General features: G+C 30.7%; 1 protein-coding gene across 2 annotated transcripts; it reads right to left on the bottom strand.

Annotated features, from left to right (window-relative positions):
- Positions 1-11,429: 11,429 nt before the first annotated feature.
- Positions 11,430-14,041, bottom strand: LOC115719409 (chaperone protein dnaJ 10). Of its 2 annotated transcripts, XM_030648453.2 has the most exons (10): positions 13,777-14,041; positions 13,620-13,679; positions 13,460-13,542; positions 13,204-13,363; positions 12,968-13,097; positions 12,739-12,897; positions 12,468-12,646; positions 12,263-12,343; positions 12,005-12,166; positions 11,430-11,900 (listed from the first exon to the last, which is right to left on the bottom strand). In XM_030648453.2, exons 1-10 carry the CDS (start codon positions 13,861-13,863, stop codon positions 11,805-11,807), a joined length of 1,197 nt encoding a protein of 398 aa, XP_030504313.1. In that variant the 5' UTR covers positions 13,864-14,041; the 3' UTR covers positions 11,430-11,804. The 2 variants fall into 2 exon arrangements, with proteins under 2 accessions (XP_030504313.1, XP_060962461.1); XM_061106478.1 differs by having other exon boundaries at positions 11,430-12,166; positions 13,777-13,999.
- Positions 14,042-22,900: the final 8,859 nt, after the last annotated feature.

The raw sequence follows: 22,900 nt of genomic DNA, 5'->3' as shown, positions 1-22,900 counted from the left end.
GGCCAAGCATTGCCCTTAAAAAAATCAGTGCGATACCGATCATACCCCGAAGAAGGCAACGGAGCACCGATCATTTCAGGCCCGTATTCCAGAGAGGGCTCCTGACCATTATAGAGTTTATCAAGGAAGTTAGGACAATGTTCAAAGGGATGCCCAATGATACCACATTCAAAACAGAATTCGGGAAGACGTTCATATCTGAATTCAATCCAAAATTCATCCCGAGAGTCCCTGATTCTTGCCATTTTGCCTCGTAAAAGCGGTTTAGAAACGTCCACCAATGCTTGGAAACGAAGATAAGGTCCCCAACCTTCATTAAGAGAGTCTTCATCAACATCCAAAAAAGAGCCAACAATGTTCCCAGCCCATATAGCAATGGCTTTGGATTTACTCAAAAAAGGTAGTCTATGTAATTGAATCCAAAATGGAGACTGATGCAGAGAGTCTTCAGTGACTTCTTGCAGAGCACAGGGTTCGCGAAGAACAATATGATGATTCTGGAAATGCCATGGCTCCATAATAAGAGCCATTCTCTTATCTCCTTCACACCCAAAGGAAACCGAGAAAAGACCAGAGTGGTGATCAGTAATAGTAACAGGGAACCTTCCTTTCCAGTGGTTACACATTTTAATGCGAAAAGTCTTTCGATTAATCTCCTTAGAAGATATTACACGAGCAAAAAGAGTATGGACATCTTGAATTTGATTTCTCAATTGGACCGAAGTAGGTAAATCATTCACTTCCCTCTCTATATCAGTCAGAGAGATATTATTACTTGGTAGAGGATTCCGAAATGCCATAACATAAGATAGAAAACGAGATCTCAGCCAAGTGAAAATGCAGAAAAAAGAAGAAGAAAACCAGAAGAACACAGAACCGCCAATCAGTTGGAAGAAAACGGAAGGAGATTCTGAGATAAGGTAGTTAAAGAGCAGTTGGAAAACATGAAAATTCAAAAAAAGAAAAAACTGCCACAGAGCTTTTTAAGGGCATACATGCTCCACCAGGAAATTTGAGAATCAATTCTAAAAACTCATCATAGTAGTAATGATTGAAAATTATATTTTAGGGCATTTTATATTTATATATTTTCTTAAATAATTATAAAAAAATGTGCAAAAAAACACAATTTTAAAAATATACACATTTGAAATCATATTTACAAAAATTCATACAAATTCTTAATTAAATTATAATAGATATATTAATGAGTCAACTTACTATATTTAAATTTGTATAACTATTCTTATGACTAATTTATATAGTATTAATGAGTAAGCTTACTAATTACATAAAATTGTAAATTAATAATTACAAAACATAATAAGATACTAATAATAAACAATAAAATTTGTATTTATCATACAAATCACCTCAACAACTGATATATTTTTAAAATTCAAAACATATATAATCAAATTTTTTTTGATTAACTATGTCCAATATCATTATTATCTGATTTTTAAAAATCTTAATTTCCACTTATCTACAATTTATATTTTATTTTTTCTAATTAAATAATATTTGAAATTTATAAAGTTATGTTTGTTTATTTATTTTTTAATGTAAGAATTGTTTTTCAATAGATAAATTCGTTCACTAACTCATTAGAAAATAATCAACATATAGAAACAATAGAAAAAAAAATATATATTTATTTTAGTATAGTATAAATATTAGATATGTCTATTTTTATGTTTACAATTATAATGAACATATCAATAATATAAAATATTTTGTATGTATATATGTGTTTATTTTATTTTCTATTAGTTAAACATACTAATTTAATAAACAAAATAATAATATTCACATATGTTTATTATATTACTCTATGTATGTCATGTTTATTTTTTAGTAATTTTTTATAAAATAAATAATATATATATAAAAATTGTTTATCTTTTTCTTTTGTTTTTGTTTATTGTGTCCTGTTTATTTTTTTTAATTAAATAATATTTGGAGTTTATAAAGTTATATTTGTTTATTTATTTTTTGATGTAAGAATTGTATTTAATTCGTTTACTTACTCATTAGAAAATAATGAATATATAGAAACAATAAAAAGAAAATATATTTATTTTAGTATAGTATAAATTGGCTATGTCTATTTTTATATTTACAATTATAATAAACATACTAATAATATAAAATACTTTGTGTATATATATTTATTTTGTTTTCTATTTATTAAACCTACTAATTTAATAAACAAAATAATAATATTCACATATGTTTATTATATCACTATGTGTGTCATATTTATTTTTAGTAATTTTAAGCATTGATTTATATTTATATACATTAATGTTTATAATTTTGATATTATATTTTATTGAAAAAAAAAAACTTATTAAATTGTAATAATTCATACTAAAATAGATAATAAATATTTTTTCTTTAGTAAAAAAATATTTAATTTGTTTATTTTTATAAAACTGTTTATTATTTATTTAATTAATTTTACAGAATTCTTTGTTTTGAATTTTAATAAACATGTTTTATTATTATAATTTTTAAAACATTAATATAATAAATATAAGGATAAAATATTATAAAATAATATTAGAAACATTAATTACAGTTTTCTATTTATGGTAATTAGTTTAATTATTAATGATTTATATTATTTAATTATTAAAATGTATGGTTTTATGTAATAAATTTTCAAAATGTATAAATTTTTCAAATAATTTTTTTTTGCACATTTTTTATAATTATTTTATTTTTGTTGTACATTTATGAAAAATGCCCTATATTTTATACCCACTTTATTTTATTTATTTTAATTTTTACTTTTTTTTTTAACAAAAGAATAAATTTATTCAAAAACAGTACAAACACAAAGAAGGTGCCAACAACAGCCGCAACCAACCTCACCAGCTCTCTACAATGTTTACAACATACCGGTCACCTTTTTTTAGGCTATTAATTGTTGAACCAAGAACTCTTTACTTAACCACTCTCTTAATTTCTCTACCGATATGACCAGTAGTCAAACAACAAGCATTAAACACACAATTGTTCCTATTTTTCCAAATGAAATACAAGGTGGCAGCCATTAAAACATTGAGCACCTGCTGTTTAAGATCAAAGGAATGCATCAGTTTATGCACCAGCAATTCCTGGATGGACTTCGGCCAGCAGAAATCTCCAAAATCAGCTGTTGATTTTAGCAACAAGCAGCTTTGTGAACAGACAATCCATGAATAAGTGTCTGTGTGTTTCTCCGTCCAGCTCACAAATAGCACAAAGCTCTGAAATTGAGGGCAAAAATCTAACCAAATGGTCCCTAGTAAGTAGATTGTTATTACAAACCTGCCAAAAGGTAAATTTGTGCTTGGGGACAACTAGTTTATGCCATACTGCTTTAACATAATCAACCTCTGAGGCATCAATTAAGGAAGAGTAAAAATGTTTGGATCAAAATTTACCTCCCCTAACAGCTTGAGCAATGCCAAATTCATCAGTTTGCTTCCTTAGCTTTAAGAGCTTCTTGAAATACCAGCTCATATCTTGCTTGATTGGTATATCCCACAGACATCGATCCTTGAGGTAAATGGAATTGACCCATCTCACCCATAAACTATCTTGTTTGCTAGAGATTGCCCAAAGATATTAAGCCATTAAAGTCATATTTCATTTCCTCCCTTCGCAAAATCCAACCCCCCAAGCTTTTTTGGAAGACAAACTTTCTCCCAAGAAGGGAGGTGAAGTTTGCTTTTATTGCCTACTTTTCCCCATAAAACGTCACGACAACTCTTATCAATAGTTGCAGTCACTTTGTGAGGTACGATAAGCAGGCTCATCCAAAAGTTTATGATGCCTAAGAGGACCGAATGAATCAATTGGGCTCTACCAGCAAAAGACAAATTTCTACTTGCCCAACAATTAAGCTTACTATTGATTTTATCAGGAATCACACCATAGTCCAAGATTTCCATCTTGTTGGTCTCAAAAGGACCCCAAGGTATTTAAGAGGGAATTTACCTTCAGCCATATTGACTTTCTCGAGAATATTAGCTTTGCAATCTTCCTTGACTCCTCCAAAGTAAATATGGGACTTTGAGATGTTTGCAGACAATCTCATAGTATCACAAAATATTTGGAAACCATTAAACATACAATTCACCGATGTCATATTGCCCTTGCAAAAGATGAGGAGGTCATCTGTAAAATATAAGTTCATCAGTCTGAGATTCTTACACATCGGGTGAAATCTGAACCCCTTGTTGTTGGAACTCTGAGCTAAGTCTGGTGAGGTATTCCATGACAACAAAAATAGCAAAGGTGATATAGGGTCTCCCTGTCGAAGACCCTTTTCCCCTTTAAAAGATCCTTGGATACGACCATTCATCAAAAGATTATAGTTTGTACCTATCTGACAGACCATGATCCAATGGATGAATCTAGTCGGGAAGCAAAGGCTTTTGAGTAGATTTTCCACAAATAACCAATTAACAGTATCAGAAGCTTTACTAAGGTCAATCTTCATGATACATCTAGCTGAAATATGCTTCCTATTATAGCCTTTTAAAAGATCTTAAAATATCATAATGTTGTCAGCAAGTAACCTGTTTTTAATAAAGGCTCCCTAGTTGTTGTGGACTAATGAAGGGAGAACTTCGGCTAATCTGGAGCAAAGCATCTTCGAGATACATTTGTACAAAGTGTTGCAACATGCTATCGGTTTGTAGTCACTAGTCGCCTTAAGATTCTCAATTTTTGGAATCAACGAGAAGATAGTTTTATTCATTAAGCTTAGGAGATAGCCCTTTTGGAAGAATTCAAGCACAACGAGTGATATGTCATCACCCACCTGATCCCATAATACTTTGAAGAATCCTGATCCAAATCCATCAAGCCCAGGACTCTTAGAAGAGTGGATGCTAAACAAAGCCTCTCTCACATCTTTCTTCTGAAAAGGCCTAATTAGTTTAATTTGTTGTTCCACATTTAGAGTTTCCCCTTAATCAATACAGCTAGTATCAAAATCTATTTTAGCAGTGCTCTTACTCCGCATAAATCTATTAAAGTGAGCAAGGAAATGGTCAAGCACTTTTTGATAATCATCTTCTACTTTGTCTCTAATAGTAAAAGTTGTTATCCTATTTTCAACTTTTCTTTTCCTCATACTAGCATGAAAGTAACTAGAGTTCTCATCATTGCATTTCACCCAAGTGATTTTACTTTGCTGTTTAAGAAAGCTAGTATAGCATGGCAACAAAGTTAGATAGTTCACGTGATTGTTTCTCTTGTTGCTGCAGTAATTTGTTAGTTGGGTTCATGGCAAGCATCTCTTGAGCTTTGATGTAAATTTCCTTAGCCTGTTTAAAGTCAGTAATAACATCTCCCACTGTTTCTCTGCTAAACCTTCTCAAAGTCTGTTTAACTTGAACAAGCTTCTGCATTATGCCAACGAGACCAGCTTGGTTTGGGGAATTAGTCCAACTCCTCCAAACTGCTTCCTTGAAACCATGGTAGTAGAGCCAATGGTTACAGAATCTAAACGGCTTGAACCTCACAGTCCCCACATCATTACTTTTTATTACACAAAAACTGTGATCTAAAATGTGTTAGATAAATTAAACCCAAGATCAATTTGTATATAACATAAAACACAATAATAATATATAATAATTAGGTATGCGTACCTGATTGATCCCTAGCAATTACCTCAATTCTCCATAGCAATTACTTCAATTCGATAGTGCAAGACTATCAACTAAGTCTTCCTCCCTAGATCTCTAAATTACAAGTATTTTATTTATCTGATTATCAAAAGTATACAATTGTGATGAGACAATATGTATTTATAGAGTTAGGGAGGGGACTTAGCTACATAACCCTAGTTGGATTGGGCCTGCTCATCAAAGGCTTCAGTTAACTAGAAAAGCCCACACTTCTGCTTCACCTAGACTTTACACACAGATGCTAAGCCCATTAACTATTGATCACCAACAATATGAGCTAACACAGCAAAGAACTATTCAATCAACTCAAGTTTTAATAAAACCAATAAAATTTAATGTAAGCTCAAATAAAACACACACATGATCTACCTTCATGAAGTTAACAATAAAGAAAAAAATACATATCAATTAAGAATTTATTACCTTTGGGAAAATAAATTTCTTAAATAATATATATTAATTCAAGCCAAAAATAATAATAAATATATATATATATTTAAATTATTAACTTTGGGCAAATAATTAAAATATACACATTTAATATTAACTCACTTCATGGAATGCGAACTAATATATATAACTACTACCTTTGGGCAAGTAATTACACATATAGCCAACCAAAATAAATATTTTCTACAACATATGAAATTGGTGATAAAATAATCATTAAAAATTTAATAATTTTCAACCAAATTTCCAAAAAGTTATATATTAATTGATTGTAATATATTGATAATAAAAAATAAAGTATCCACTATAACACATTATATTTTTTACATCAAACAATTAAGTTTTACAAATTTTAGAACAACAAATAATAGAAATATGTGAAAGAAAAAATATTGGTGGAAACTACATAGTCAAGATAAATCAAATAAGACAGTGACTATGTCAAACAGAACGAGAAGAAACTTAAAAAAAAATTCTATGATTTACAGATTTTGAAAAATCATCAAAAATTATTTTTAATAATTTTTTAACTGCATAATTATCATTAAAATAATAATAATTATTAAACGGAGTCAAAAATTAATTAAAAATCACCAAAAAAATCAGAAATTAAATTCTAATAATACTGAAAAAAAGAACCGTCGAAAACGGAGTCACGAAACTACCTCACTCTCTCTCACTCTCCGGCAACCGCGAGTGGGCTTTAATCCCAAACACCTTCTTCAACCTCCAGCAGATGGAAAACGGGTCACATGACCCGGTTCAAATCCGATCGGGTCGGAGGTAGTTTTTCGGCCAAAAAATGCACGATTTTGAATGGAATTTGAGTGGTTTTGAACATGACTCTAATTCTAATAGAGTCATGCATTTAATTTGGAGTAGCAACATCAAAAAAATTGATAGATCTCCATGAAACTCAATCTAAAAACCAAGAACTAACACTACTACAAAATAAACCTTTAGATGCGCTTTTTTCAGCATAATAATTAATAACCGACGCCATAGGGTTAAAAATTTTTGGAAGGGAATTTGACGCCAAAAGGGTTTATAACCCTAGCCCATCCCTTCATCTTCCTCATTCGATCAGCCAACCCAGAAATCCCCAAATCAGAGAAACCTCAAACCCTCTCTGCCAACCACCACGAAAAATCACCCCATTTCACCATTTTTTTTTACCATTTTAGCTCATTTTTGTTATTATATCTCATCCATTCAAAAATTAAATTGGTAGAAACATGATAAAACAATTGTTAATGAGATATTCATAATCAATTTCAGTCAATAATTAATCTAATGAAAAAATCCAAATTGAATTTCATAATTAATAGAGTTTAATCATAAAATTCTCCAAACTTATTCAATAATTTTAAGCATGTAATATATCAACAGAAAGAGAATTTAACATAGAATAAAACTCTTAAAGTTTTAAAATTAAACAACAAAAAATTCAACATAAAATAAGAAGGAAATTAATATGTAATAATAGATAATTTACATATACATATTAATTATTATACAAATTATACGTTCTATATCATATACAATAGGTAATCTGATGCCACATGTTAGATAAATTAATAATAAACTCAAGATCAATTTGTATATAACATAAAGCACAATAATAATATATAATAATTAGGTATGCGTACCTGATTGATCCATAGCAATTACCTCAATTCTCCATAGCAATTACGTCAATTCGATAGTGCAATACTATCAACTAAGTCTTCCTCCCTAGATCTCTAAATCAGAAGCAGTTTATTTATCTGATTATCAAAAGTATACAATTGTGATAAGACAATATGTATTTATAGAGTTAGGGAGAGGACTTAGCTACATAACCCTAGTTGGACTGGGCCTGCTCATCAAAGGCTTCAGTTAACTAGAAAAGTCCACACTTCTGCTTCACCTAGACTTTACACACAGATGCTAAGCCCATTAACTATTAATCACCAACAATATGGGCTAACACAACAAAGAACTATCCAATCAACCCAAGTTTTAATAAAACCAATAAAATTTAATGTAAGCCCAAATAAAAAGTCTAACAAAATGCACTCTCATTTAAAGCATGCCTCTGTTTTGGGAAATGAAATAAGGCAACTGTTATTAGTGAAAACTCGATCAAGCTTAGAAATTTTTTTGTCACTAACCTCATGTTTATTAGGCCAAGTATAATGAGCCCCCGAACATTTAAGCTCATTCAGTTGACCACAAGAAAGCCAGTTCTTCAATTTCTTTAGTTGAAATTTACTTTTACCCAACTCGGTCTTGGAAGTTAAACATAGCATTGAAATCTCCAAAATTGATCCAAGGATCAAATTTTACCTTTATTTTTATATTTTTAAGATATACTCACTTTCATAAATGATGTCCCTATTATACTTCTTAGATTAATGTAAATTACGTGCTATACTTAAGTGGAAGGTGAGAGTATATTGAGCAACCCACTCACAAAAATAGATACATTTTAATAAAATATAATGTCAAAATATTTTTAATTAATAAATACAAAAAAGATATATTCCTCAACTCATTCTTATAAAATATGCTATATATGTGGAGAATATATAATAATAAAACGGGAATTTTCAAAAATACTTTATTTTATGTTTTATTTATAATTTTACAATTTAAAATTTTTAATTATAAAAATACACTAGCAAAGTTTTAAAATTATAAAAATGCACTTTGTTCAGCAAAAAATAAAAATATAACTAAAAAATAACGAGAAATCAACCTCACGACAACAAAAAAAAATAGCTAAAATATTACCATCATGATAAATATAATACAACTATAAGTAAACTATAAAACAACCAAAAAATGATTTATTATTTTTATTGAAGGGATATTTTTGTAAATAAAAAAAAAATCAAAATGTAAAAATGAAATTTTTTTCGTAATGTAATTTTGTAATTTTTTTTTTCAAAATTTTGGTTTATGAATTTTTCATATTAGTAATTACAACAAGGTTAGCCTAATAACTGCCATAGGAGAGGAGAGAGTGATGATGATGATGATTCAGGTTTATTACTCTAATTAATATGTATATATATACAATTACTATTATATATATACACTATTGTTGATTCATTTAATTACCATGAACTTTGATAGGTTGTTCATGGCCAACGTGGGGGACATGACTATTTCATCTTGCAATATTGTATTTTCGTTTTAACCATTTTACAAAGTAACATATTATTTTCACCAATTATTCTATTTAATTAGATATGCATGTTTATCTGTGACTGTGAAATAGGTGAGAGTTTCTGCCATGCTCACAAATGCACCATACATGTTGAACTTATATTGTGATCACTACATCAATAATAGTAAGGCTTTTTTCAAGAGGCAATGTGTTTTTGATTGTATTGACAGACATGATAAATGTGCCAACCAAAACACTGTATTCTTCCATGTAATATAAGTTCCTTCCCAACTATTGCTTTTGTGTTGTTTTTCTTTTTCTCCTTTTTCTATTTGATACATTTCATCCACATTAACATGAAAGGTTTGGATGGTATTCAAGGACCTTTTTATGTTGGGACTGGTTGTGTTGTCAGAAAGGAAATTTCACTGCTTAAAAATTTACTCTTATTTATTATCAAATTTTAAACTCCTAACTAATTTGTACTATAATATGTTAAAATTTTCTTAATCGACTCAAAATACTTCTGCCGTTTCAAATTCTCCCCTCTCTCTCTCTCTCCCACACCTTCCACCCAGTCCCGACCCACTCTACCATTCGACGACCCAGAACCCCTGACAACCGCCATTCTCCCACTGTCAACCCACCCCTTGACGAAAAGTTAGATTTTTGTTATTTTTTGAAAAAAAAAAAATTTAAGTTAAGAATTTATTTAGTAAATTTAGTTTAAATTGATCATTGTATGTATTTTGATATTTGCTTTTCTTGGGTTTCCGTGAGTTTTTTTGAATTTATGTTTATTTGAGACCCTAGATGGTGGTGGATATGGTTTTCCAGCCAAAACGTGATTATCGTTGATTTATCATACTTTATCGATAGTTTTTGTTTGTGCACCACTATTTTGTGGACAAATAAAAATCATCCATAAACTATGACATGCAATTGCTTTGGAAAGAGAAAAAAAGAATATAATGCCATGAAGCCAGAGATTGATATGAGCAAGGAGATTTGCTTGATGATTTCGTTTTCATATTAAAAGGGTGGAATGGCATATGGCACTTACACTTACCTTTGCACAGAGTTAATTTTAGGTGAGAGTTCAAATGTGACATCTGAGCAGAAGTTGGAAAAGAAATATGGGCAGTTGCCTTTCTTTGTTGCATTGCATCTACTCTGCAAGAGGAACAGAATGGTGGGAATTACAAGTGCTATGCTCTCTGCATCTCTTCTCAAAGAAGCCATCCATGTGATTAGTTGTGACTGTGAGAGAAAAACAGAATGGGGAAAACAAGTATGAATTAGATATTAGGACGTGTTTACATGTTAGTTGAGTTGGTTAAGTTAGTTATATGAATTTTATATTACGAAAGCATTAAGCTCAACTAACTAACAGACATGTATGATGTAACTAACAAGTCCTATCTAACATCTTAACCTATGTATGTATGTGATATGCATCTATATATATATATATATATATATATATGGTTCGGTAACAGAGGACATATTGACAGGCTTTCTAATGCACTGCCATGGGTGGAGATCCGTACTGTATCCCAGCAAGGTCTGCACTCAAAGGCTCTCCTCCCATCAATCTTTCTGATCGTCTGGACAAAGTCCTCCATATACTGTTTTTTGCTTTCTGGGTCATTCTTCATCTATATCCTTTCCTCAAGGGTTTACTCTTCTGGGTAGGCAGAATAGAACTCCTACAATCATCATTCTCTGGTCCATTTTGCTTGGTTTCATTTTCTCCTTTTTCTGGCTTCGTATAGAATTAGATTCTTTCTTCCCCAAATCTAATGATATGATGCATGTGAATTTTTTTTTACCCCTTTACTTTTTCACTTGTTAGCTATGTTGATTAAATTGACACTTCAAATAAAGAAACTTAAAAATAAACAAACTCAAAAATAATTTGATCTTCTTAACACAACTCACAAATTAGAATTATTCAAAATAATAGATCAATAAATAAATTTCTCGCCTAATAAAAAACTTTGATGTTTTTGTGATGAAGTGATAAAAATGTGTAAGTGAACATGGTGAGGCGGCACATTCTCATATCATATCTGAATATTATCAGCCAAATATGAGGACAGACTGATCGATTGTTGTATCTGATCTGTACATGAATGAATGTCCAAGTGACCATTGATCGATCAAATATACACACACGTTACACGTACCGAAGAAAAAAGAGGCAAATGGAAACACAAAATGCAGCCACTCCAGCAGCATGTTACACAACAAGGCAGCCAACTGGTGGTGACTTTGAAATAAGAATATAAGGTCTATTATATGTCTATCATAGTAGCATCTACCAACCTTCATCTTTCTTTGTCTACATGTAAAAATATGTATAATCAATTCCATCTCCAAATAAAAGGCACAAGACAAGACAAAACAACCACAACTTTGATTTTGATTACATACAGGAAAGACAACGCCTCCATCTCCATATACTACACAGCACACAAATGGATCAACAACTTTAACTTTCTCCTCTAATCGCTGCCTGTCGAAGCATTTCTCAGGGCACCAGGCGGTGCTGTTGGTGTTGGGAAGTTAAATGTAAACTGTGGGGCCTCCACGTAAGGGCTCTATAAGAATTCAATAACACAAGATCACCAAACAGTTGCACGTAACATAAAGGTTTCCCTTTTGACCCAATGAGACTTGACATAAGCAGCAGCATAGCGTGTACCTGAGAAGGCTGTGATGCGAGTGTGGAATAAGGCTGTGCTTCAACATTTGAAGATGCTGGGGTGGTAACACCGTTAGAGCTAGGGGAACATGAGCTCGATTCACTTCCATTCAGTTGATGTACCTCTGCTTCTCTCTCATTCCCATTGTTTGATTTAACAGTCTATGTCCATCCAATAGTTTCCAAGAAGTGTATTATGAGACAATTGAAAACTTCCAATAAAAAAGACGAAAAAAGAAATGGTCCAGGAAGGAATACCTGAAATATTTTACCAAGAGTCTTCAACCCCTTTGCTCGTGCACGGAGCTCCTCTTTCTTGGCATTGTTATCTTGAAGAACCTAAAACAAACATTGTCCAGATCATCACATACTGACTAATATAATAAGCATCCTATTTAAGTCTAAGCCAAAACAACAGAATCAAATCAATATAGGGAAGGGGGGGACAGAATAGCAAAAGCACCATTTGACAAACACGGGAAAGAGTAGCCTCGATATCTGCCACATTGAGCTTCCAAAGAGAATCGATCATCAACTTTTTGTTAGCTTGCATGTATTCTTCAAGCTCTTCCTCTGTGTAATTTCCCTCTGCACTGAGTTGCTTTTTCATGTCTTCTTGTAGCTGAATCAAAGCAATTGCACCTATGGCCAACCGAAAAACAAACATTGTAATTTACACTTGTAATTATTTGTACAGACCTAAATAATCATATGAAGGATATCTGATTGATAACCTGTTGCAGCTGTTACTTGGGATTTGATGAAATGCCCTTTGTTTCTAAACCACTCGGCAATAAATGGCACACCCAAGTAGATTGCCTTCTTCCCTAGTTCTTTAGCGGCTTGTCTTACATAAATATAGCCAATTGTGTTCAACATATCAACACCATAAGCTGCAGAATGAACTTTCTTTGTCAGAACAGAGAACCGTATGATTCAATCAGATAATATAAGAGGCCTTACCTGCTTTGGATAGCCTTTCCGCTTCATCTCGAGCATGACTCAAAAATTCTTGGTTGTTTCCTCGCACATATTGGTTGAGTCGGTTCTTGAGAGTTTCTGCAAGTTTTTCTTCTCGTTCTCTTTGGACAGCCTGTAAGAAGAAGAAAAAGAGTGTGTTAAAGGAACAAAGATGTAATGGGTAATGATAACGGGAATGGCATCAGAGCAGGAATGGGGTGAAGTGAAGTAAAGTATACCCTCATTTTATCTTGTAACTTCTTAGAATCAAATTGTTCCCCTTCCGTAAACATGTCCATTGAAGCCATGGACGCCATGGCAAGCTGACCTATGTACTCCTCAAATAGCTCACTTCCAAAAAGCATAGCAAAGATTGCAGCAGGATCGATGATTGCCTCACTAAACACAAATAACTTTTATAATTTAGAATCAAAGTTATACTGTAAACTAGAAAAAAAAAAAAAAAAAAAAAAAAAAGAAGAAGAAGAAACTAACGTTGAAATTCCTGATTTTCCATAGGCATCGTAAGCTTGTCGTTGGGAAGGATCACTTAGTACTTGATAAGCCTCCCCAAGAACCTGAAACAAAGAAAAATATTTGTTTCTACATCTTCTTCTTGAATTCGAGATAAACTTACAAAGGTTTTAAGTTTTACCTGAAAATTCTGAGCAGCGAGAGGATCGTTTGGGTTCTTATCTGGATGAACTTGGCGAGCCTAGAAGAAAGAAATGGAATAGGTAGGAGTGAGTATGATGTATTGAATCAATGGCGGAGAGATCTAGATAAGAAAGAAATGGATCAGAAGATTGTACCTTGATGTAATAAGCTTTCTTAATCTCCGACTCGGTGGCCGTCGGGCTCACTCCGAGGACGTCGTAGTATTCCGTTTCCTTCACCATCTCAATTCTCAGTTCCGACGACTACGACGACCAACACACAATCCCCGCGACTTTGTCTAATTCAACAAACTGTTTAGTATTTTCCCCCTTTTCTTTTTCTTTTTCCTTTTTATTAAAATCTACTAATGCCCATTCAATATTATTATTATTATTATTATTATTATTATTATTATTATATTAATTGCGGCCAAACCCCTTCTACTATTTTGATTTTATAGACTATGTTTTTTTTTTTAAATGAATTTTATAGACTATGTTGATATTTAGTTAGAGGTAATTAAATGTAATAGAATAAAAAGAAAATAATTTTTATTTTATTTATTTATTTGGTTGTATTTTAAAGTATTAAAATATAAATAAATTTTCCATTATTTTAGTAGAAGTAGTATTTTATTTTGTAATGGAATAATAGACTATTCTAATGTAATGTGAAAAAGATTTAATGACTTTTTTTTTTCATCAATTTTTATGCATTTTAAATTTTATTTTATTTTATTCTTATTCTCATTCTTATTTTATGTTTTCATTACTTCTACTCAAACGTCACTCTATTTTTTTTTTTTTGTGGTAAAAGCCTTTTATATTTTTTCTTTTTTGTAAATTTGAAGTGTCAACTCGATATTACCGTTAAATACTAATTGGATTATTATTATATTAGCTTCTAAATTTTACTTTCACGTATACACAGGTGTAAAAAGTAGTCATCCAATTGATATTTAACGATGATATTTAATTTACGTCTCAAATTTGTAAAGAAAAATAAATTTAAAGGGATTAAGTCACAAAAAAAAAATAAAAAAGTTAAGTGTATAAAAAATAAAACATAAAACAGGTTAATTACTCTTATTATTATTAATAAGAGGTTAATACCATTTTAGATTCTAATGTTTTGTAAAAATTACTTATGGAATCTTTTATTTTACTAAATGGTAAAATGAACTTTATATTTTGTAAAATAATACAAATAAAATCTTAAGCTTAATTTTTAATAATTTTTGTTTTTAATATAATTAAATTGATGATAATTTCTAGCACGAATAAATAAAAAAAAATACAAATATTTTTGTTATAATACCTTTAAATTAAATTATTATTAAATTTTATTTTAATAAAAAAAATTAATTAAGAATACTCTTATTTTAAAAAATATAATGTTTAATTTATCATCAAATAAAACAAAGAATTCAACTAATAATTTTTATTTAACAATAATAATAATTAATATATAGGAAAATTGGAAAGATTATCTCTCCTTCCTTTGGTCTTTCAGAAAAAGAAAGTCGCGTCTTTCCACGCGTGTGTCTCTTATTTTGCCGTTCAACAAATTAATAAAAGAAAATAATAATTTATAATTTTATTAAAGAGAGTCGGGTCTGTACTCTGTGTGAGTGTGAGGACGACTTGGGTTGGGCGGCTGCTATCATGCGGGCGTAGTCAACACCAAAGCCAATCCCAAACCCAACGAAATATTCCAATATATGATTCCTCTTTTTTTAAAAAAAAAAATAAAAACATATATATTTTAATTAATTTTTATTTTTATACTACAATAAAGAAAAATATTAAAGGGTGCTATTAGTACTAATATGTATCTGATTTTATATAATTTAAGATAATAATTTTTAAAAAATATCATTAATCAATTATAACACATCACTTATAAAAGATATTAGACACTATTAGCAGTGTTGGACCCAAAATTTAAAAAAAAAATGCTCTTAGTGAAATTTAAACTTTGACTTCTATCATATATACAATCTAGTTTAACCATCACACAAAATTTAATATGATGTTTATAAATATTATCTTTTATTATAAATATATGTCGTAACTAACTAAAATATATATACATTTTTTTCTTTCAATTTTTTATTCTTGTTTTTATGTGGGTGTGCCCTTATTATTGGTGCCCAATAACAATACTTTAAAATAAGTACTCAATACATTTAGAACGAGTGAAAGTAAATTAAAAATAATTTGTAAAATTTCAAGGAAATAATAATAATTTTAATTTTTTAAAAAATATTTTTACATTGGTTTTACAATTTTAGTTTAGTATACAATATTATTTTTATATATGTGGTACATATTGTTTAGTTCAATATATAAAGATACGTTTAGGTATATGTTTTTTTTTTCATGGGCGTTTAGGTATGTGGTTGATAACTTGTGTATAGTTTGGTTTCATATCTAAAAATTAGCGTTGACAATTCATGTCGTGTCATTATATTTGCGTCGCATGTATCGTTACAAATTAATGTATCTACTCAATTAACTTTAACCTATCTTATATTTCGTGTCTAGTAATATCAACTTTAATCCGACTTATTATATTCACATGTCAACTTGTTACAATTACGCGTCGACTAGATCCGTTATACACTGCATAAAAATATATAATATTTTAAATAAATAAATTAAATAATTATCAAATAGAAATTATGGTGTATTTTTAAAAAAATAACATTTTCTCTAATTTAGATTCATTGTCTATGAAAAATATAAATTATATAATTTCAATCATACATTGAACTTAGGTCAATTCGTGTCACACATTTAGTCTAACTCGATCCAAAAAATTATCGTATCAAATGGATTTGACCCATTTTTAACCCGCACCTCAATCTTCCAACTTTTTTAACCATAACCCTCAAAATGTGTCTTTTTTTCAGGAAAAAAAAAAAATTAGAGAAATCATGTGCTTTTTTAGTCATGTTCTCGTGTCAAAAGTAGTTTTCCCCATCCCTACTAAACTTATCTTTTTTAAAAGTCATAATCTTCTTTTAAAAGCTGATTTTTTAAATTTGATCAAAATATTAGCTATTTTTGAAATATTGCTAAGGGCCTGTTCGGAAAGGATTTTTTTTTTTTTATAAATTTTACTTAACAAAATCTTGTAGTTTTTTCATAGTTTTTGATTAATTAATCAAAAAATTGATTTTTTAATGGTTCCCGAACAACTCCTAAATTAATGTATTGTGAGGTGTAACTCCCTAAGTAATTCATGTATAACACTTATCTCTCAATGTAATTTTTTTTAAAAAAAAAAAATCACTTGGGATCATGTGAAATGTGAAATGAGTTGAAGACAAGTTTTCGGGTTAAGTTCTACTCTAAGCCTTTTTTTTTTTTTTTTTCTATTTATAGAGTAGATTTGAGTAGTTGATTGAGCTAGAGTTAGTTACAATTCGTGGTAACTAACTTTATTCTTGATGTGGTTATGTAATATTGTTGAGATTCTTCAATGTATTTTCTTTTAAGTGTAAAAATCTATTATTGTATGCTGATTTGGTAAATAATTAGAACTGGTTATAAGTGAAAAATTTAACAAACAAAGATAATATTTTTAAATTTAAAATACAATATTATAGTTTTATTTTATAAATCTAATTATTTGAATATTATAAAAATTAAGAATAACAATCACTGAAAAAAGAAATCCAACCAAACTCACCAAATTATTAGAGGAGTTAAATTTTTTTAGGTAAGTCTACAGTACACCCTTAAAGAAGTATTTCGATGGATTCCTTATCTGTTTCAGCATACAAAAGAGCTTTTTAGTCCAATTTTTTTTTTTTTCATGATCATGTACATTATACTTATTTAAGAACATTTATAAATTTTCAAAAAATTCTAAGTAATTTACAATGCTAAAATAAAATTTATATATTTTGTTGCACGTACGACTATTTTTCTTATACACATAGTAAGTAACTGTTTAAAACTAATTTTCAAAGTTATAAACTATTTAGAATTTTTTTAAAATTTACAAGTTGTCTTAAATTTTTGTTTATCTTATTTTTGGCCAACAACACTGAGTCTAACAAGCAATCTAGAATCAATTAGATTCAACGAGAATATAGTTAATATTAAGCATAAACCAAAAACACAAGATTTTATAGAGGTTCAGTCCCATTATTTGGTAATAACTTACTCTTTTTTTAGTTGTATTTAACTTATGAGTAGAGAAACAAGTATAACTTGATCTCTCTCGAAAGCTTTACAGCATTACAGGAAAATGAGTGGTGTAATAGCTCTTAGAAGAATAATTTCGAATCCTTTTACAATAGAATTGTTCCACTATTTATAGGAGATGCTTATAATAGAAATTGGTTTCTCAAAAGCTGTTAAACTACAAAAATAAGAAATAAATGACTTTCTTAAATTGTGAGAAATACATAGAAATTTCCTTAAATTGGAATTTGATTACATATAAAATGGGAAATAATCTTTAACGAGTCTGTTGCACGCGGTTTCCCTAATTGGATCACGCGAGGTTCTGACCGCTTCTCTCTGACCAGTTTAACTTCGTGCAATCTGTGCAGCGAGTTTTATCTTGCTTATTTGTTATTACATTCGACAAGGTGTATGTCTTGGGCGAACACTTTGTGAGGTTATTTCCTCCATATAAGCATTGATGCCATGATACATGTCATTCAAAGAAACATGTTACGTAACCCGAACAAGATTCAGGATAACAATTTGGGGGGGGGGGGGAAAGGAGAGGTGGAGGGAGACTTTTTCCCTCTAAACATAAAAATTTCAATCTCTCCTAAAATAAAGAGATTTGAGAAAAAGACAAAATATATATACATAATTGTTATTGTTGCCCCTGATTTTGCCCAATGTACGTGGACCAACCAAACAAGGGCACGTGGAGACAAAGGTTCTAGCACTTAAATTAATAGCTAAGTCTTTGTAAAGAAAGGCATTATCCTAGATATGCCTCCCGGAGAAGGCATGCAAGGTTTTCTATGCTCCCGGAGATCAAGATGGCATCAAAGCATCTCCGGGAGGTGTCAGGCTTCCTCTGAGTAGTCATCTCGCATTTAATGCCGCATGGGAGGAGGCGTGTTGGAACTGCCACACGCAATAAAGTCTGACGACACAACCCCCGATCTGCACCTACAAGACTATGACCACTTAAGTCTAATGACAGCTATATTGGAAATTTATTTTACCACGATCTTAGATCTACTCACAAGTATGTTGTTTAAACACCCTAAATATGAACTTTCTAAAACGATAAATTAAACACATATAAAGTTAAGAAAACCTTACATTGATGCAGCGGAATTAATGTCTCCTTCCACTCAGATCTCTAACCCTTGTATCCTTTCTGTAGCAGAGTATAATCAAGATCTGAGCCCGAATGTCCTTCTTCTTCAAGTTTGGTCCTTCACAGTCTTCCAATCTATGATTGAGTTACTGCTTGCTGTGTGTGGGCACTTACTCTCTCACTAGGGTTCGAAATTTATGAAGAGAGAAAAGAGAAGAGGGTTTCGACCAGGTATAGAAACTAGGAAAGGCTCAGTTTTTCTGAAGAGAGAAATTTCTGTCAGAAGATGTTATTGAAAACTTATGATTTGACTGAGCCATCACTTTCTATTTATAGGCAACTACTAGGTTTAGGTTAGGAATTATTTGGCATTAAAATAATGAAAATATTAATTTAAAAAACCTCATTAAGTGGTCGTCCATGGTGTTATAGTGGGCCCCACTTGATTTTGCAGTTTTATCAAATTTTATTTCTATTTTCTCAAAAACGCCAATTTTCCAATTCTAACCTTTTAAATGCCAAAACTAATTATTTAATAACTAAAATAGATTATTAAATAATATTGTCATTTAATTTAATTATTAATTAGACATATAAAGTCCATTAATAAATAAATAAACCTAGAAACTCTTTTCTTTACAATTTCACCCCTACTTAGTGAAAAATTCATAAAATTAGACATAGTCTAACTTTAGAATTATAATTGATCAATCACGAATCAATTATTGAGTCTTACAAGCAGAATGTTCTCAACTAGAATGGGGACCATGGATCTATATGCTGAGCTTCCAATAAGTGAACCAAATTTACCAAGTAAATTCCTACTTATTAATTCTTCGTTGAATCCACTCTTAGAACTTAGAATTGCACTCTCAGACTTATATAGAGCATATTGTATGTTTCACGATATCAATATGCTATCTCATTTAACCATTTTTATAATCTTATTGTGATTTGAAGATCCTCTATATAGATGATCTACATCGAGATGGGATTTCTTTACCGTTCTCACCCCTCAATGTATTTTACCCCTTAAAACACTTAGCTACCTGTAAATGGTGTTTAGTGATCTAATGATTAGTCAGTTAAACAAGAGCTCATCCATTTACTTCTATTTGCTAAGCTCGAAGGGAATCATCACTTGACTTCTATACACCAGTAGAAGCTATAGATTCCATATTTATGTTCAGCACTCCCACTCAATCATACTATCATGTTCCCAAAATATACGTATCACCCTGACCTAAAAGTAGGCTTAACTAATAAATCAAAGAACATGAATAGCACTCCTGAGTTGAGCCTAAGCATATCAGGATTTAGATTCTTTTAATCTTAAGATCAACTACTGATATTGACTTGGAAAGATATGTATAACGGTAAGTTTGTAATATCTTAACTTAGTTGCAATATCGGTCCAGTCCAATGTATACTCCATACATTCGAAACTAGTATACTTTACTAATGTCCTGGAAAGAACATAACACTTACTCCAAGTGTAAGTACACATCATCGCTGATTATCACATTAGTGTAAATCCAATAACACTGATGAAACAGGGACCAAGTCTTTTGATACATATGATCACAATCACATTCCACTGTGTTGACGATACTGTAATTATGAATAAACATATGATCTGGATTTAACTGATTCTGTGTATAATAGTAATAAACATATTAAACCATTAGCATGTATAATTCATGCAAACATCAATCACTTCAAATTTTTTATATTGATAACTAATCAGATTGTAAAGAGTTTTATTTAGGGCATAAAACCCAACAAACTCCCACTTGCACTAACATAAAACAAATTGTGCAAATAGGTCAATCTGATGTCTTGATCTTCAGATCAAGTGTAGTATATTTGAATCCACCCAAACTTCTGGAACTAGTTCATAAATACTTATGAAACATCCTTTACTATATGCTTTACTCATCAAGGGATACTGAAATCTTTACTGTTTTAAAAGTACATCTGAATTAACAGAAGACATGTCTCTCATATTTTAAAATATGTAATTGAGATAATACAGTGTAGACTTTTCTTTAGTGATATAACTTTCTGGTATTTTCGAATAAACAAAGTTATAGTTCTTCTCTGGTAGAGCTTGAATTATTATTCAATAATTCCTCCACCGCCAAAGTAAGCACCATCTCATAGGTCTCGAAATGAGTTGGTGAGATACCAGGATAACTGATACACAACTCCTTAATATCTATCATATAGATCACTTTCATAAATATTTCTTGAATATCTTCTAATGTTCCCTATTTGATTACATCTCAGATAGCTCCCACTCAATAGCAGATGTCTGGTTAAATAATACTTTTAACCTCTTATTGTATGGAGAGTTACCTAGTTGTGACTTTTGTATTAGTCTGAAACTTAAGTTAAGACTAAGTCATTAACATAGCAGACCAGTATTTGAAGTGAAAAATACATGCCAGAGATAAAGTGATCAAAATTAAGATACCATAATATTTCATGAGGATCAAGAATTCTAGGTTCAAGTCATTCGAATGGACTGAACTAGAGTTCTTTATCTTATTCTCATAATTCTGATAAGTTATACCTATCCATGTGAATGGTTAGATTCGCTTTTCAGTAGTGTTCTTAAGTACCTATCAAAATTATCAACCTAATGAAGATGGGTATAGAATTTTAAAATTCTCCCACTCAATTAAGGTAGTGTGAAACTTTAACAAAGAACTTTCAAAAGTATCAAACTTTTACTTACAACAGTAAAACGAAATGGAACATACAATCAAGATCAAGAATTTATATTGACAGCAGCTAACTCATCATATTACTTCCATGTTTAAATAAGATATGTGTTACATAGGGAATTGTGGAATAGACTCGACCCCTAAAATATACATATAGGGTACTGTTGCGAAAATTATTAATTACTATGCAAGTGCACGCAATCAAGTAGTATACTCACGCAAGTGAGGTCGAACCACAGGGAATTGGATTAATTACTACTAAACTATACTTATAATTCTATTTGGCAAATCAAAAGTATTTATGATTGAAAAAGGAAGAAAGAAATTCAAGAAACTTAAAGAAACAAGTGAATATTAATCAAGATGAGAGAATAGGGAGACGAATCTTGTTATTAAGTTACCAATGTTAATGTCTAATTGCTATCCTTCTCTTGAAGTGAATGACAGATTATAAATTAACTTAGCTCTTTTCAGATCTTCTAGGTTCTAAATCTCATGCTCTCTAATTAATCTCTTAATTAAACTAACATGAAATCAACATTAAGCAATAATCTAAATGTCACAAAGGCTATGTAAATACTTTCGTTTCACATCAAAACCTAGACTATCCAATTTTAGCATTCTCAATTCTCACTTTTCAGATTTCGAATTGAGATCATAAAACATGTAAAAGGTGATCAATCTTGCACATGGAAATTAAACACAAATATGAATAGTGTTCACAATCAAGATGGAAGAATGACAATTATTCATTAGCTAGGAAAAACTTAAACAACATTCATCATTCTCCCTAAATAGGAGTTTAGTTCAAAACATCCATAATCAAATCCATAATTAACATTGAAACAGAAAATAGCATAGAAAAATTAAAGAGAAGAGAAAGAACTAGTTGAAGCAATTGATCCGGGTCGCCACAAGCCGCTCTTCTAGCCTCCTCCTTTGTTTCTAGGGCTCCAATTCTGAATCCACCCTAATTTTCACGAACTCTCTCTATTTAAACCAAGTCTCACCTTTAAAATTCGTGAAATTACGAAACTGCCCAAAAATCCCGTCATTGGGTCCCCGTCGCGACTGGCAATGCCCCCGTCGCGACGGGGTTAAGCTGCGATTTCTTGAAAATCTTTCTGCCAGTTCCCGTCGCGACTGGCATGTTCCCCATCGCGACTGGAACAGGCAGCGACACAATTTTTGATTTTTCTTCTCGATTCTTTCACCACTTGTCCTCGATTCTTATACGTACTTTCTTTAA

The sequence above is a fragment of the Cannabis sativa genome, chromosome X, assembly GCF_029168945.1.
Source record: "Cannabis sativa cultivar Pink pepper isolate KNU-18-1 chromosome X, ASM2916894v1, whole genome shotgun sequence".
Lineage (NCBI taxonomy): Eukaryota > Viridiplantae > Streptophyta > Magnoliopsida > Rosales > Cannabaceae > Cannabis > Cannabis sativa.
The sequence above is the reverse complement of the archived record's forward strand: the minus strand, read 5'-3'. Positions and strand labels throughout refer to the sequence as shown.

Excerpts from the sequence above, each read along its gene's own strand:
- LOC115719409 (XM_061106478.1), bottom strand. The coding sequence starts at position 13,863 with ATGGTGAAGGAAACGGAATACTACGACGTCCTCGGAGTGAGCCCGACG. Across the intron at positions 13,543-13,619 it reads TCGCTGCTCAGAATTTTCAG|GTTCTTGGGGAGGCTTATCA; the intron begins GTAAAACTTAAA and ends TCTTTGTTTCAG. Across the intron at positions 13,098-13,203 it reads AGTTACAAGATAAAATGAGG|GCTGTCCAAAGAGAACGAGA; the intron begins GTATACTTTACT and ends TTCTTCTTACAG.